Source organism: Neofelis nebulosa, chromosome 9 (genome assembly GCF_028018385.1).
Source record: "Neofelis nebulosa isolate mNeoNeb1 chromosome 9, mNeoNeb1.pri, whole genome shotgun sequence".
NCBI classification, from domain to species: domain Eukaryota; kingdom Metazoa; phylum Chordata; class Mammalia; order Carnivora; family Felidae; genus Neofelis; species Neofelis nebulosa.
In genome coordinates, this window is record NC_080790.1 from 21,365,948 (window position 1) to 21,383,701 (window position 17,754).

The 17,754-nt window shown below is 51.8% G+C and overlaps 1 protein-coding gene across 4 annotated transcripts in view; it reads right to left on the reverse strand.

Annotated features, from left to right (window-relative positions):
• CIB4 (calcium and integrin binding family member 4) overlaps positions 1-17,754 on the reverse strand; it is a 143,194-nt gene that overhangs the window by 41,017 nt on the left and 84,423 nt on the right. Inside the window, exons 1-4 of one of the 4 annotated variants that reach the window (XM_058682798.1) lie at positions 8,844-9,022; positions 8,400-8,434; positions 2,857-2,920; positions 1,479-1,575 (exon numbers count right to left, since the gene is read on the reverse strand). The exons of 1 other annotated variant lie outside the window; for it this stretch is intronic. In XM_058682798.1, the coding sequence (XP_058538781.1) occupies positions 1,479-1,575; positions 2,857-2,920; positions 8,400-8,412 (174 nt within the window). In that variant the 5' untranslated portion in view covers positions 8,413-8,434; positions 8,844-9,022. Of the gene's footprint in view, positions 1-1,478; positions 1,576-2,856; positions 2,921-8,399; positions 8,435-8,843; positions 9,023-17,754 lie in introns of those variants that run through there. 2 more of the 4 variants (XM_058682799.1, XM_058682796.1) reach the window with 2 other exon arrangements.

A 17,754-nucleotide genomic window follows, 5' to 3' on the forward strand; every position in this document is an offset into this window, starting at 1 on the left:
TGATTGGGGAGCCCTTTTATTGTGACTCCCTGGCCTCTTCCAGGTGCTTTGCAGGGAAGGGCAGAGCCTTGTCACAGCAGGAACAAAAAACTCAAGGATGGTCCTTAAAAGATTGGTGGTGGTGGGCGGCCTGGGGGGATGCAGCGAGCCTTCGGGAGCATGTGCAAACAACCCCCAGCCACCCCACCACTCCACCCATTTCACAGGTGGGGAGACTGAGGCACAGGGAGTGGTTTGTACAAGGACTCTGCTATAACAAGCGAAAGATGTGTGTGTGTGTGTGTGTGTGTGTGTGTGTGTGTACTGGGTGTATGAGTTATGAGATTTGGCCCAGGAAACTGGGAAATCTAGGAGAAGATATGAACATCTGGCCCACCTCTCTTATCTATCAGGCTCTCACTCAGGGAGGATCAGCTAAATTCAGGGGGAGAGGATAAAGGGACCAAGAACAGAAATGCACGTGTCCTTCTTTCCTGTAGTCACACCTGGAGATAGACAGAGGCAGGTTGGGATGACAGTCCCCGGGCTCCAAGTCTTGCTCCTGGCTTCTCAGGGAAGAAACTGAGAAGGTTCTCAGTCATTCTAGAAAAGCCCTAGTCCAGTGAGGCAGCCTAAGCAGAAGAGAAGGGCTGAGGAGGGGGCTGGGAGAATGACCTGGGGTGGCACCCTGGTTTCCCCTAGGCCCGAATGATTCTGCAGGGGATCCTCGACCTTCCTGCTTATCTCATTTGGGGCATAAAAGAGAGGAGAGAGAGCTGGCTGGTGCAGGGTCCTCTGGTGGGGGAGGGGGCGTCAGGTAAATGGCTGGCAGGAAGCCGGAGGGGGGTGCGGTGTGGTGTTTAAGCTGAGGCTCAAAAGGGAATCACAAGCAGGCTCTGGAAGATCAGTCAGCAGAGCCACGGGGACCTCGGCTAGGCCTGCCACCTTCACCGATAGGACCTGGAACAAGTGGCATTGCCCCAGTGCACCTCTGCCCCTCACCGAGAAATGGTGACTGTTGCCATGCCTGTCCTGCCTATGAGACTGATACAAGGATAGAGTGAGGCCAGATTCATATGAAAAGTCCTTGGGGGGGGCGGGGGGCGCCTGGGTGGCTCAGTCGGTTAAGTGTCTGACTTCGGCTCTGGTCACGATCTCACCATTTGTGAGTTCGATCCCCGCGTTGGGCTCTGTGCTGACAGCTCAGAGCCTGGAGCCTGCTTTGGATTCTGTGCCTCCCTCTCTCTCTCTGCCCCTCCCCTTCTCGTGCTCTGTCTCTCCCTCTCTCTCTCGAAATAAATAAACATTAAAAAAATTTTTTTAAAGAAAAGTGCTGGGGAAGCATGCCCTGCTGGGCCCGTGCCTGGAGGTCCAAGAGCCCCTCTGGAGATGTTACCACCAGACGGCCCACGGTCAGAGTGCCCTCCCCTCCCCCAGTGTCCTCCACCCCTCCATGGCCCCCAGTGGCACACCTCCCCCTGCCCCCATCCAGCACTCACCCTCAGGGCCGGCAGGGAGCTGACCTGGTCTGTGGTCAGTGTCGCCTCCTTGTAGTGCTTCCCAGGGGGACAGAGCTTCAGGAAGGTGTCATGGATGCTAAGAAGAGAGGCATGATGAACTGCAGGCTCAGCTCATGGACTGCAGACCGTGTGCCTCTGTCCCCCCGGGATCTCTGAAGGAAGGGGACTTACAATTGAGTGACACAGCAAAGGCAGTTAGACCTTTCATTCCACCCTTCTAGAAACATCCTTGAGGAGTCCAGGGTGCCCAGCACACAGTAGGGGGTGCAAAGATGAGCCGGGCATGAGGAAAGGTGTGTGAGTATGCTCTATAGCATGGAACATACGCCACAGGTGTTCGTTATAGAATGTCAGAGCTGGAGGGGACATCTGTGGTCACACCGTCCAGTCCCCTCACTTGCAGATGGAGAAGCCCGCAGGGCCTTGGGGAAGCCAGCGCGCAACCCCAAGCCATCTGCCCAGCCCGGTCCTTGGCCCTGAGAAGGTGGGTGTGGCTGAGTCAGTGTCTCTGTCGCAGGCCCATACTGTGCTGGAGGCTTTGCTTGTGAGGGGCAGGCAGAGGGCGAAGGGGCTGTGTGACCTTTGAGTGGGGGGGAGGGCAGGAGCCCCAGGCCAAGAGAGCACAAGCCCTCATCCTCCCGCCCTCCTACCCCATCCTGGTCACAGGTCTTGGGTCTGTTAGGACGGGTGACCCAGAAAGTGGAGAGGAAATGTGGTGGCCTGGGACAGAGGAGGCCCACACTCCAGTTTGCACCCTGCCACTCCAGTGCCGTGACCTCGCCTTACTCTTGAGCCTTAGTTTCATCATCGGGAAAATGGGCAATAATGATATCTCTCTTGGGAGGCCAGGAGGCGGGGGTGGGTGTTGACATGATGGAGAGTGCAGGGCCTTCGTGTGACTGTGTGTGTGTGTGTGTGTGTGTGTGTGTGTGTGTGAGTGTGTGAGGGGGGGGGGGGGGTTAACACACGCTGGTGAAAAACGGTCTCTAGAGCCAGACAGACCTGAGTTCAAGTCCTGACTCTGCCCTCTAGTAGCTCTGAGACGTTGAACAGGCTTCTGACACCACCTGAGCCCCAGTCTCCTCAATGTCACGGTGGGGCCAATCTCCCCTCACAAATATGTGAGGAGTAAACGGGAGGAGGGGTATAAAGGTCAGCTTGGCGTTGCGTAGGCCCTCAGGAGATCCCGAGCTTCTCCACATCCCTGTCTGTGCTCCTGTCCTGCAGCTCAGACACGCTGTGCCCTGCCTCCCAGAGCTCGGCCCCAGACCATGATGGTGGGTGCCCTCTAACCTGACCTGGGTCCCTGGGCCTGCCCTTTCTTCTTCCCCTAGGATCCTTCCTGCTCCAAAATTACCCTCTCTCCTCTGGTCCTTTCCTTCTCTTTTGCCCACCATCCAGCTTCTCATCTCGGCCGAGCACTAGGAGGCGAGCATCTGGCCAAGTTAATCCTTACTCGGGAAAGTGACTAACAGCCCCTCACTGTCACCTGCGGGGTGTGTGGTTTGGTGACCCAAATGAACCTCTGATTGGTGGGATTTAGGGACATGTGACTAAGTGAAGCCTTCAGAGGGTGATTTTACAAGTGAGGATTTGCAGGTAGAGAAGAGGCCCTCCCAGGGCCCTGATTATGGTAAATGGAGGCCCAACACCAGGAGAACTGACAGCCAGGATCTGCTCCCCATCCGGCCTCTCATGTTTTCACAGCTCACCGACTGGGAAAATGTCCTTTAGATCCCGGCCGTGGGAGAGTAGAAAGAACATCAGCTGTGTCTGTGCTCTTACTGTTTTCCCACTGGCTGCCCAGGCGCGGCTCTGATCTCTATGGTGCCTCCCACCGCCCTTGCCCTCTGGCTTCCAGATGCTTCCAGATGGCTTTGGCCCAAGGGAGGCACCATAGGGAGACTGGAGGTAGTGAGAGAGCCTGGTGGGGTGTGTCCCCCTCCCCCTTCCAGCCTTGACCGGCTCTGGTAGCATCTGTGTCTGTGTGATCCCTCCAACGTTCACTCAGCTCTGGCGCTTGACTGGGCCGTGGGCCTTGGGGGCAGTAATCGCTAGTCCCTGGCTGTTTCCTTCAGCCTCTGAGAGCAGACCCTTCACTACAAAGTCCCTTCAAAGACCCCAACTGAACGTATGATCTGTTTCCCCGCTTCCTGCTGAAAGGCTGCCAGATCAGTCAGGGGGACCCATTTGGACCCTGATCCCTCTCCCACTAGCTGTGTGATCTGAAGCAAGTTGTTTGACCTCTCTGAGCAGAGAGACCTAGGCTTCAATACTGACTCTGCCAGATGGGGAGCTAATCCCCATCACTGACCTTGTGCTAACTCATGTCAAGGGCCTGAAAACAGGAGCCAGACCGGTGCATGGCTATTCGTGAAGAACAGGCTCCATCAGCCTCGTAAGGGGCCCTGAACTTGTCACCAGACACTTCTCTGAAAGTTCGGGAGGGAGCCGAAAAGCGGGGTACGGAAAAGGTGAGGGGAAACATTCTCCAGGAAAGCACACAGGACACTAAAAGGCATCGAGGAGAAAAGGAAGGCCATCATCCCCGGAGGACCCAGTGGCCCACGAGAGGAAGGGACGGGGGGAGGGGGCGGCAGGAGCTGTCACTGTCACTGTTAGAACTCCGGCCTGAGGTGAGAACAAGCAGACTGACTTTCAGTAAGTTGTACTAATTTTTTAAAATTCTCTGAGGTCCCAGGGCGCCTGGGTGGCTCAGTGAGTGAAGCCTCCGACTTCAGCTCAGGTCATGATCTCACAGTTAGCGAGTTCCAGACCTACGTCAGGCTCTGCACTGACAGCTCAGAGCCTGGGGCCTGGAGCCTGAAGCCTGCTTCAGATTCTATTTCCCTCTCTCTCTCTGCCCCTCCCCCTCTTGTGAGCACTCTCTCTCTCTCTCTCTCTCTCTCTCTCAAAAATAAATAAATAAACATTAAAAAAAAAAAAGAATTCTCTGAGGTCCTGCGCCATTATGGTGGGCGCCCAGGATGGACTGCTCCCTGGCTCCCCACGGGAGTGGCCCAAACCCCACAACGGGTTCTTCAGGCTGTGCAGCCCCCACCCCCAAGGATCCACCCCTACCCAGGTGTGAGTTCCTCGCCCCCCCCCTCCCCGAGCTCCCCAGCTTTCTGGCGGGGAGGGCTGCTGTGGGGAGGGCCTTGCCCAGATTTCATGCCATCCCAGGCCTCCGAGTGGGTGGGCTGCCCGCAGATGAATCGTGGCTGCATCTCAGCTGCCACAAAACGTTCTCCTCCTCCAAATATGGATCAGCCGGCTCTAAATGGAACTCTGAATTAATCACTAATGGACTCAAGAGTCAAAGCCATTTGAAAAACTCACACATTCAGCCTGCCAGAAATCAAGGAGCCCATGCTGTGGCTCCCTCCCAGACGAGGGGAGGGGCCGTCGGCGGGCTCAGAGGCCCCAAGACAGGGGAGACCAGCCCTGCAGCTCACACTCTGCGGGACCTTGGACCTGCCACAATCCCTTCTTGTGCCTCAGTTTCCCCTCTGTAAAATGAGAGATTCAACGATCCCTCCCGCTCCCAGCGCCCTCCAGTTCGGGCATCCTACGGCTGCTTCTGTACCTTTCTCTGCACCCTTGCCTCTGAGGCCCTCTGTAGTGGTGTTCAACTGGGTCCCACGTTAGAAACCTGTGGAGACTCTGTGAAAGGACCCGAGCCCACCCCTAGAGGCTCTCATTCAAGGCCAGGGAGGGGGCAGGACCTCTAAGTCCCGCGAGTTCTCGTGTTCCTCTTGTCCAGGCAGGACTGAGAACACGGCTCCGTTGCCAGTCTACGCATCTACTCTTTTCCTCTGGGCTCAGCTCCCCGGGCCATGGGGTCAATAGTTCTTTGCCCAACAGCACAGCCTGCAGGTATTTTATAAATAGCCCTATCTTTAGCCTGAAAAGGTGGCTTTTATGGTCTGCTCCTTTCAAGCTGTGTGGCTTGGGCAAATCACTTCATTTCTCTGAGCCAGTTTCTTCATTGCAAAAGAAAAAAAAAAAAGACAGAGAGAGAGATAATAATAGCATGAAAATAACAGCTATACCACACAGTCAACACTGACCCACGTGCCGGGGGACTGCTCTAACCCCCTGACATGCATTCGATCACTTAGTTGTCCTAATAACAACCATGCGGGGTTAGGTTCCAGGACTTGATATCATGCTTTTTATAAGTGTGGGAACAGGTTGAGCAAAGGCTCAGCAAAGGTAAGAAATGTCACAGAGCGAGAAGGTGGCAGAGCTGAGTCTCGAACGAACGCAGGCCTCTGGCTTCAAGGAAGCAAGCTTGTAACCACTCTGCCTGCTGACCTTCTGGTGCCCCGGGAGGACCAGCGCTAATGGCCAGGATGGGGCCTGGAGGCTAGAAAGTGTTGGGCGCTCAGGGGCGCTAAGAGGAAAGAGCGGCCTCATGGCAGGGGCTGGGGGCAAAGCTTCAGGCTCCCAAAGCGGACCTACATGCAGCCCGAGGTCATGACAGGAGAGGTCACTGAGGGTTACAGAGTAATCCAAACTGCTCAGACGGAGGCGGGCCGACCTGGGCTCCAACCGCGGAGGTCAAAAGGAAGCCACGCGTGCCCTCTTCGGCTCAGGCCCCAGAGGCAGAGTCCGCAGCCACAGCTGCAGATAAGAGCCTGCGAGGGCTGGTGCACGGAGCCCAAAGAGACATCTGGAAGGCTTCTCCAGGAGCAATTCAATCAGAAGTCAGGGAGGGCTGACCTGGAACTGAGGCTGAAAGGAGCTTTCTCTTTAAAAGACCAACGAGATGAGATAGAAAATCCCCACAGGCTAGAAACTTAGGGTGGACAGACCCCTTCCTGGAAGCCAAGCCCAGGCAGCCTGGCACAGGGAAGAGGCGGGCTCGAGGACCAGAGCCTGTCACATGTGGTCTGCCCTCCCAGTGTGCATCCCCTGCAGATCTGGTGACCAGGCCTCTATGGCCTATGCAAGTCACAGGTAAGAGCGTGGGAACATACTAGATGAGGCAGAGCCACCCTCTGGAGGTTACTCCTATCTGGTGGTGTCCTGGATACTTTTTTTCAAATGCACTGATCTATCCAACTGCATTGCCATCCAGGCCTCATTTCTTTGTCACACTAGTAGGAAAATCACAACACGTCTTCAGAGGCCACATAGGAAAACTGTCTAAAAGCGACTGGGACTTAGTCTAGCCGAACTTGGCCACTTTCTCCGGTGCCGTCGGCTTCCTAAGCCACTGCAAGTGCCACTGGGTGTCCGTGTCAAAGCTGCCCCTTCGCTTTCCAGACAAGGCACCGACACTAACACTGATACGGTCAGTCCTCCGGGTCCCCTCCAACAAGTTAACCTCTGATCGCCGCGTGCACGCTGTGTGTGTCCTTCCAGAGATCTTCCCTTTGTGTGTGTGTATGTGCATGTAGAACCTTATGTTTTACAAAAACGGAAGTACCCTGTATATACCAGTCTAATTTACCAGAGGAACACGGTTTCCTTACTAGTTTTAATGGAGCGTGTCCTCCAAAAGCTTCCTCAGACAGCATGCATAAGAGGTACTTTTTAAAAATAATTTGCATGTCAAAAAATAGTCACTTCACCTTCACTTTTGATTAATAGGTTAGCTATGACTTAATTCTATATTGGGATTTTTTCCTTATAATTTTGAAGGTCTTGGGGCGCCTGGGTGGCTCAGTTGGTTAAGCATCTGACTCTTGACTTGGGCTCAGGTCACGATCTCACAGTTTGTGAGTTTGAGCCCCACATCGGGCTTTGCACTGACAGAGTGGAGCCTGCTTGGGATTCTTTCCCTCCCCCTCTCTCTGCCCCTCCCCCGCTGGCTTGCTCACTCTCTCTCTCTCTCCTCTCTCTCTCTCTCAATAAATAAATAAAAAAGCTTTAAAAAATAATAATAATTCCAAAGGTCTTTAGCTGCTGTCTTCCAACCTTTCCAAGTCCCAAACCATTCTGATTCCTGGTCCTCTGTATGTCTTTTGTCTCCGTTTTTTTCTCTACAGAGGTTTTTAGGCTCTTATTATCTCTGGTGTTCTGGAATGTTATGATGACATGATTTAACGTAGGCTTTAAATTGTTCTCTTCAAATAGCTAGTGTCCCTCAGCTTCCAATTCATACCTAACAAGTGGGGCTCAAAAACGCTGACCCGGAGCTCGTCCCTGCTTATCACTGGGCCTGGAGGCCCTGAGGCTGGAGCCTGTGTGCTCAGCTCTGTCCAGATGGTAAGCACCTCTCTTCTGCTGGGCTGGGGAAGGGGTGCTGAGCGGATGGGAGAGCAAGAGAAGGAGTCACATGGGACTTCCAGTCAACCTTCTGGGCCTGGACGGAGCACTTACACACCAAGCCAGTCACTCTCTCTGCAATCCGATGAGGAGGGCGCCTGCAGCCTCTCCATGCTGCATGACGCTTGTCTTTGGCCAGGAGCCTTCCCTGCTGGACAGCAACCCGCATGACAACAGGGACTGTGGGCTGTTCCCCTTTATGCTCCCAGGGTCCTCACAGGGCACATTCCAGGCCCTGAAGAGAGGCTTGGAGAGGGAGCCTGGGCTTAGAGCGATTCAGTAATGCATCCAAGTTTATCCAGCCAAGCTTCCGACCTGTTTCCTAAGTCCTTTCTTCCTTCTCCCCATCACCCCGAGGAGGCCCTGTCCACTTCCGTGATTATGTGAAGAAATCCTGCGTTGGATCCCATAGTGACTTAACGCCTGAGGTTTCACTCAACTCAAGCTGGGCCCTGGGAATCACAGTGTCAGCTCTCCTGACTGGGGTCTGTCTCTGCCCGCCCTGTTCCAGCCTCAGCTCCGGGGCTCCACAGCACTGGGCAGGAACCACACTCAGGGACCAGCACGGGGCTGTACCAGAATGAGACCTCAGCTCAAGGGGAGGAAAGGGGCCCTTCTACTTACCACAGGATTTCATTCCTGGTCAGGAAGGTCAGGGCCTACAACAAACCACAGAGAGATGACCTGCCCACTCCGTCTGGCCCTACCCCGGCCCCCTGCAGAATGGGGATCTTCAGGGGCTGGGAAGGAGAAGCCCATTTTCTCATCCCGTAGCTGGTGAAATGGAGGCACCCCAGCCCTCTGCAGGGGACGCCCCCAGTGGTGGCAGAGGAGAAAATGGTGCCCTTCTCTCCTCCCCAGGCTCTGACAGCATGGAGAGAGGATTGAAGCCACAACTAAAACCCTGGGCTCTGGAGCAGGAGACAAATGGGGGAGGGAGCCTCAGAGTACTGGCCAGGGCTCACATGGACGCAGGTTCAATGGCCACCACATCCTTGCCTGGGAAACTCTCCACCTGCTTCAGGAAGCTCCCCATTCTTCCCAGAATCTCCTGGCCAATCTACCCACCTGGTATTCTTCCAGGTCCTCCCAGTGCATCTGGTGCCTCAAACATTGCCCCATGCCAACCCCCCCTTCTCTGTGCTGCAGTAGGACCACAGCCCCAAGGGCCCAGCAGGTAATGTGACCAGGTGATCCGGTTGCCATGGTGACCTACATTCCACCTTCTGCCCATTCTACTCGATTGAGCCTCTGAGTGGGCAAAGAAACAGATTCTTTGGGTTCCCAAGACTAATAGGCATCACCCGCCTTACACCCAAACGACAACCAGAAGGCAACCCACTGGCGGGGTTGACAGTCATCCCGTTGGCTCAGGAGTCACACCGGCTGGGTTCAAACCCCAGCTCTGCTACATGCTGACAAGACATGTGACCTTGGGCTAGGTACTCAGCCTCTCTGGATCTTACTTTTCTCAACAGTAAAATGAAGGTGATAATTGTGGGATTCTTGTGAGGATTATTTGAGTTAATACAGGTAACAATGTTGGCACATTATAGGTGCTCAATAATCTTAGTTAGCTATTAGAAGCACATCCCAAGTACGGTGCCAAGTGTGGGGACATAGTGATGAATAAGCATAGACCCCGACCTCAAGAAATGACTGAAAGAGCACAGAAAAGGGCATTCTCTGCCATCAGCCAGGGTCCCTTCAGGAATAGAAGGCACGCTCAAATCAGAATAACTTGAGGAGGAAATTAAAAATAGAACTACCCAGGGGCGCCTGGGTGGCTCAGTCGGTTGAGCGTCCGGCTTCAGCCCGGGTCATGATCTTGCAGTTCATGAGTTCAAGCCCTGCATCGGGCTGTGTTGTCAGCACAGATTCTCCTGCTTCAGATTCTGTGTCTCCCTCTCTCTGCCCCTTCCCCACTCATGCTCTGTCTCTATCTCTCAAAAATGAATAGACATTAAATTAAAAAAAAATTTTTTTTAAATAGGATTACCCCATGACCCAGCAATAACCCTCCTAGGAATTTGCCCAAAGGGTACAGGAGTGCTGATTCGTAGGGGCACATGTACTCCAATGTTTATAACAGCACTTTCAACAGTAGCCAAATTATGGAAAGAGCCCAAATGTCCATCAACTGATGAATGGATAAAGATGTGGTTTATATATACAATGGAATACTACTTGGCAATGAGAAAGAATGAAATCCTGCCATTTGCAGCAACGTGGATGGAACTGGAGGGTATTATGCTAAGTGAAATAAATCAGTCAGAGAAAGACAGATACCATATGTTTTCACTCATCTATGGAACTTGAGAAACTTAACAGAAGACCATGGGGGAGGGGAAGGGGAAAAAATAGTTTCAAACAGAGAGGGAGGCAAACCATAAGAGACTCTTAAATACAGAGTACAAACTGAGGGTGGATGGGGGTGGGGAGAAGGGAAAATGGGTGATGCGCATTGAGGAGGGCACTTGTTGGGATGAGCACTGGGTGTCGTATGTAAAGCGATGAATCATGGGAATCCATCCCCAAAGCCAAGAGCACACTGTGCACGCTGTTGTCAGCTAGCTTGACAACAAACGATATTTCAAAAAAGGAGAACTTGAAGCGGGTCTGACAAAGGGACTCACCACAACGGCAAGGTCCGGGTGTAGGGAAACCACCCAGGATAGCGCAGATTCCTGGGCTAGTAACCACAGAGCTATTATCTGCCCTGACCCATGCACATGGAATAAAGAGCCCGACATCACTCTCTCCTCTTCCTCTACTCTCCTGTGAGGATGAGGAACAGATAGAGAGTGAATCTGGAAAGGTAGAGAAGTCCAGCACAGGCCATCAATGCTAAGGCCAGGAGGGTCCTCCCAAAGCCCTGTTCCCCGCCCTGCCTCCGGGAGTGTCTTCACGTCTGCCCTCACTGTGCCAGTGTCGGTCTCCTGGTTCAAGCCCATGTCTTTCCACATGCTCTCCTAGGTAAATATCCCAGGGGCTTTCTGATGGAGCTAATTTATATCTCTGGAAATACAGCTGTTCATTTTTCTTCATCTGTCCTCCTCCGAGACGGAGCCTGGTGGAAGAAATCCAGGAGCCTCCAGTCCTTGATTTACTTGGGGACACAGGTGGAGTAGCCACAGTGTGCCAAGTACGCGGCTTGACCCTGGGAGAGATTTGTGAATGATTTCAGCCCTCAAGAAACAGATACTTGCCACACACACACACACACACACCCCAAGGGAGATTGAGTGGATTCTACCAGAGAGATAATAGTGCAGAATTATGGGTATTTAGAAGTGGAAACCATGCGGGGCAGGAGGTCTTCGTGGAGGTGGTAACATTTCTGTGGTTGTTACAACGTCATGGTCGAGAACCTAAGCCGGCTGCGTCACCTCGGGCAAATCACCAAACTATATTCTAAACTCATCTGTATAATGGGAACAATAAATCCCCACTTCGGAGGATTATTGAAAGAATACAACGAAATTGTAAATTTACTGAGTGCTCAGTAAAGAGGTGAATTATATCATTACTTTTAAAAGTTGGGCCTGGGGAAAAGAGGTAGGATATCTTAGCGGGCGGTGTCAGCACTTGCATCCCATCTTCTGGAAAGTCCTTTGAGCTGCTGCTCCCTTTGAACAGCTTCTCCGCCTGGTGTGTCTGTGAGGCTGGCAGGGGACGGAATGAGTCCTTTTACTCTGGGGAAGGCGGACACAGGGGTGGCTCAGTGATGCCGTGGGGTCACTCAGCTGGCCAATGGGCAAGCGAGGATCCGAAGCCTGCGTTGCGGCTGTGGCCTGGGGGGTTCCCACAGCGTGGCCTGGGAGGCTGGGGGTGGGGGGAGGCGCTGTGGGATCACACTCAGAAAGGCCGCTTCGTTCTCAAGCCTTGCGCAGTACCCCCGTCACAGCAAGGTGCAGGTAGCAGTGTGGCACTGTCCGGGGTGTCCTTTAACACCCGGTTGACACACGCTAAGAGGAGAAAAACAAACTAGAGAATAACTTTGCAGCTTAGATGAGCTACTCATTTGGCAACTATTTATTGAGCTAGGCAGTGGAAATAGGGAATAAGACAGCCCCTGCCTGCTCAGAGCCAGACACACACGGGAAAAACGAAGTCCCTTAGATAGTGATGAGCACTGTCAAAGAAAGAAAGCAAGGATGGAGAGGGGTAGGCTTAGAGAGGCCCTCTGCCCCCGGGAGGCACCCTTTGAGCAGAGGCCTGAGTGACAAGGAGAGGTGAGCCAGCAGGGAGCAGTTTTCCAGGCCTAGGAGACAACGGCATCCAGATAGCATTAAATAACACTTTGGTTTTTGTTCTATTTGTTTATATGGCACATTCCAGTTTGAAAATGAAGCAGGTCTGCCATGTATAACTGTGATATAAAGTTTCCTTTGTAAACATATTTAATTAAAAGAAAGAGGAGCCCATTCAAAGAGAAATATCAAATAGATAATCACGCAGGTGGTAAAAGAACATGGCAGAAATCACAAAGGTCTTCTTGTCCGTCTCTCACACACATAAACGCACACATGCACGCACACACAGAAGTAACTAATGTCTGGAAACTCTCCCACCCTCCTCTTCCCTTTACTTTTCATCCCCCACGTTGCCCCTAAAACCCTGCTCACCCCCCACCCCCCACGCAGGCTCTGTGATTTCTTTCTAGAGAGCGTTTTCATCGGTTCCTACATAGAACACTAGAAGCAAGAATATCACCTTACATTTGCATATCCCTTTGTAATTCCAAAATGCTTTTCTATGTACCATCTCATTTGCCCAAGAAATAAAAGCCTATGCTAAAAAAAAAAAAAAAAGAAAGAAAGAAAAGAAAAGAAAGGAAAAACATGCCCCAAATGGATTCCACCTTCAATACACTAACCAACCAGCTTCCCCACCCACCTCCAGCCTGTTAAATCTCTCAGACTCTTCTCCAACAGGGGTTTTGAAAAGGGTGTAACTGAACAGAGAGCAGGCCCAGGCCTGCCCCGGCAGTTCCAACTCCTTCTTCTCCAAGGTCTGCCCCTGTGTGAACCCTCTGCGTGGGGTGGAATGCATTCTTTGCAAGGTTTCTGTTACCTTGCAGTGAACTCTACAGACTATCAAAGCGGCAACCCCTGGTCTGACCTTGATTTAGAGATCTCTTAAAATCCAAAAGGGCCCAAAGAGGAATCTGTATCCAGAATATACAAAGAACTCTTACAACTCAACAATAAAAAGACATATAGCCAAGTAACAAATGGACAAAGCATTTGAATAGATGTTTCTCCAAAGAAGATACACGAATGGTCAATGAGTGCATGAAAAGATGCTAACGTCATTAGCCATCAGGGAGATGCAGACTAAAAACCACAGCAAGACACCATAGCTCGCCCGCTAGGATGGCCAAAACCAAAAGACAGTAAGTGTTGCTGAGGATGTGGAGAAATTGGAACCCTCCCATGCTGCTGGTGGGAATGTTAAATGGTGCAGCCACTTTGGAAAAGAGTTCGACATGTCCTCAAAATGCTAAGCAGGTTACCATATGACCCAGCGGTTCCACTTCTGGCTATGTACCCGAGAGAAATAAAAACATTTGTCCACATAAAAACTTGTACATGAACGTTTATAGCATTCTTCATAATAGCCAAAAAGTGGAGACAGCCCAAATGCTCACCAACTGATGAATGCATAAATAAAATACGACATATCCATACAATGGAGCATTAACTGGCAATAAAAATAAATGAAGTAATGATACATAGTGCAACATGGATAAAGCTTAAAAACATTATATTAAATGAGGAAAGCTCATTTACATGAAATGTCTACAAACAGACAAATCCATAGATACAGAAAGTAGATTAGTAATTTCCAGGATCTGGGGGGAGGGAATACGGGGGGCGGGGGTGGTTTACTGCTAATGAGTATGGGGTTTCTTTTGGGGGTGATGAAAATATTCTAAAATTGGATAGGGGTGATGTTTGTACAACTCTCTGAATATAGTGAAAAATATTGAGTTGTTCACTTTAAGACTAAACCGTGTGGTATGGCAATTATAGCTTAATAAAGCAGTTATTAAAAATAATTTCAAGGAGTGTTTATGTCCTAACTTAGCAACTGGCACACAGTAAGCCACCATATATATCATTAGAGGAGCATGTAAATGGGATTATATTTTGAAATAGTTTCAGATCTATTTCCTCAGCCTGTGAGTCTTGGAGCCCAAGGGGTCCCACCCACTGTGGGAGGCGAGGGTAGATCTTGCTAGAGCAAGTCACTGCCCAGCTTTGAACATCAACTAGATTTCTGTTTGAGTTCCCAGCAACCAAGGAGACTGGAAAGCCACCCTTTGTCTGGAGAAAGGATTTTCTAAATTCCTTTGTTGTGGCAAGAGGCAGGCCTAGGCAGTGTAGATCCTGGACTCTGTAGGGGTATCCCCAGCAGGCATAGAGGAAAAGGAAGAAAGGTTTGCCCTCCTGGTCTTGGGGACAAAGAGGATGAAGAAGATAGCAAGGACATCACACCATCATGAGCTCACTACCCAAGGACGAGGGTGCAGGGGTGCCGAGAATCTCAGGCGCTTGAGTCATGCTTCCCTGAGCTCACCGATTGTGGAGGGTGGAGGAGGGGGCCTGACACCTCTAGAAGTCCGCCCCATCCAGCGAGGTGCAGAACAAAGGTGCCTTAGTGGCCGGGGAGGCAAGACCAAGGCAGGACCCTGCCTTCCCTGGCCATTGTGGGGACCCAGAAGCTCTCACATGCCCCAGGGAGAGGACTGGAGAGGCAGAGAGCTCCAGCAAAGGCCTGTCGAGGATGAAGAGTCCACTAAGGCACCTTCCCAGGAAGAAATGGGACACTGCAACTCCCATAATGCATGTCAGCACATGACCCAGAAGGCCAGGTGTGACCATCGTGCCTCATGGGACTCCAGCAAAAGTGTATAGAATAAGTATGGATCCAAGGATGTCTCCCCACGGCCAGGGGAGTGTCCTCATGTGGCCAGATACTGACATGGGGTAGAGAAGTGGGTGCAAAATCTGAAATTTTGAACATTTGCATAGAGGGGACTGGCTCATCCAAAGAGACTATTTAAACCAGTTCTTTAGTTTTCTATTTACATTGCCCTGGGGGAGTAGGATTGTTCCGAGTGGGGCTAGAAACAGAATAAATCTTTGAGTAGATGGAAGATTTTTATTTTTAAAAAAATTTTTAATGTTTATTTAAACATTAGAGACAGAGAAGGAGGGACAGAGTGGGCGTGGGGGAGGGGCAGAGAGAGAGAGACACACGCACAGAATCCGAAGCAGGTTTCAGGCTCCGAGCTGTCAGCACAGCATCCGACACGGGGCTCGAACCCACGAACTGTGAGATCATGACCTGAAGTCGGACGCCTAACCTAACTGACTGAGCCACCCAGGTGCCCCAGAGAGTAAGGGTTTTTTTTGTTTTTTAATGTTTATTTATTTATTTGGCCGGGGGGAGAAAGGAAGGGGCAGAGAGAGGGAGAATAAATGGAAGATTTAAATGGGAAAGAAATCATTCAACTTGGAAGACACCAAAATATTATTAATGGCAAGTTCAGGAAGTGGAAGCTTGAGGGAATTTGAGGAGTTCTAGAAAACAAACTCTCTTTCCTTTGCGCGCGTGCACACACACACACACACACACACAAACACACATGGGAAAGACTCAGCCAGGAAGAGAGCGCTGGAGTATGAGTAGCTAGAGGGACCAGGGAAGCAAGGGAGAGCTCTGGCCTAGGAAGGGCCGATCCAGCCGGCCCCAGTGACCGTCCCCAGATGAGCTAGGCTGGAGCCTGCACACCGACAGCAGCAGGGAAGAGGAGGGGGCCAGGCACACCCCATACCTCCCACTGCCCTCAAGCAAGCTGGCTGCTCTCGGCACCACACATCACCTTCCTTGGCTGGGCCGGGTCCACCCGGGCCCAACTCAAGCCTCTGGGTCTGCCTTCTGGGGAGAAGGTGGAAAAGAGCCTATGTCTGGGGGAGACTGAGCCTCCCCCAGGCAGTGGTAGGAAGCAGATAGAGATGTCTAAGGGCAATGCAGCTCTGATCCTGGAATTAGCACAGACTTCATGGCTTAAAGACCCCATCAGCCACAAGACTTCCCCCACTTCAGACACCAGCCACAAGCTTTATCCCCTCAAATTTGGTAATTCACTAGAACAACTCACAGCGCTTGGGAAAGCACCGTACCAGTGACCACAGTTTTATTATAAAGGGCACAAATCAGGACGAGCCAATGAAGAGACCCCTCTTAGTGTGAGTCTGAAAGAGTCTCAAATGTGAAGCTTCTGCATTCACGGGATGCATCACAATCCTGGATCACGAATGCGTGTAACACAAATTAGGAAGAGCTGACCTGAGCCCCAGTCCAGAGTGTTTCTTGATGTAAGCATTATTGATGGAATCAGTGGTCATGTGATTGAACTTAATCCTCAGCCCCTCTACCCTTCCCAGAGGTCAGACTGACGTCACCTGTCTCGAAACCCCAACCCTCTAATCACACGGTTGGTCCTTCTGTCCTGAGTCATCTGATTAGCATGAACACAGTCATGGTCTGAGTGGCCCACAGAGAATAATGAAGACACTCCTATCACTTGGGAAATTCCCCAAATGTGGAGGTTACCTTCCAGGAGTCAGGGACATAAGCCACCCAAATTCTTTATTATACAACACCAGGAAATCTGGGGTGCGGATGGGGTGTATGGTCAGAGAAACAAAGGCCCTTTCCTCTCCTGGAGGAGGATGAAATTTATTTGGGGGTCGAACAGATTCCCTCAGAGGAAGAACGTGGGCAGATAATATCTTAAACCTTAAATCCTTGCGTTTTTTATCCACTTTCCCATAAAAGACATTTTTTTTCCCTTTAGTCTCCCATTCGCATTGCCTGGGGACCAAGTAGAATTTTTATAGCAGAGGAAAAAAGCTAGAAGCAGCCACTGTTCCTTTTTTTTATTAACAAATCAGACTTCTGAGGACCCAAAGGGAAGGCTGAGGGAAGCTGGGTCCAGAGTTTATAACAGAAGGACAGAGAAGGAGCATCACAGCATCAGGAAGGAGGAGCAAGCGTCTCCCAGCTGGGAGCACCGCCACTGCCAGGCCTGGGGAGCCCCAAGCCTGCAGGCAGACCCTTTGTAAACCTTTGGGGGAGTGTCCCCTCCTGCCCAAGGGAGGAGCGTCGTGAGCGACCCACTTCCTCACAGTAAGACAGGGCTCTCCATCACAGAGCCAGCCAGCTGGTGCTCAAGGAGAGCCCAGGAGGACCACGGCTTGTTCTCCAAGGCTCTGCCAGAGCCCCATCTGAATTGCCCGGGTGGACAGACACCCCCCCACCCCCATTTTGATGGCCCTGTACACTAAGAACTACACAGAAAAGAGGGTGGGGGCATCGGCACTCCCAGGGCAGAGGACCGGTGGGGACAGCGGAGGAAAGTCCAGGACCATTGTTGCAAGGGCCCAGATGGTGGTGCCCCTGCCCCTTTGCGACCTGTGTCAAACATCCTGGTGGCCCAGGTCCCACCTTGACTTTGGGTGCTGTTGCGGGGACAGGTCTCCGTGAGCTTGGCCTGCCTCCAACTGCCCTCAAGGATTCTTGAACTTTCTGCCCTGCGACGTCTCTACCAAGAAGTCTCCTCAGTCTGTGGGTGAGCACAGCCCAGAAGTTCAGCTGACACTCCTGAGGGCAAACGTCCACACTGCTGGAGAAAGGCTCCCGCGCCTGTAATTCTGGGTGACAGCTCTGGGATGGGCTCTGTGGCTTCTCAGGAGGTCCCGGTGAGATCATGGCCCTTCAAGACAGAAGCCATGATCTGCACATACTAACCTAGCTGGGCTTTTTCCTCTACCTCTGCCTCTCCCCAGCCTCTCACTCCTGCTTCTTGGGGCTGGCTTTCAAAAACACCACCTACACAAAAGTCCTGCTTTCTGTCCTGCTTCCTGCTTTCTTGTGAACCCTCGCTGGGGCGCCCATGGTATTA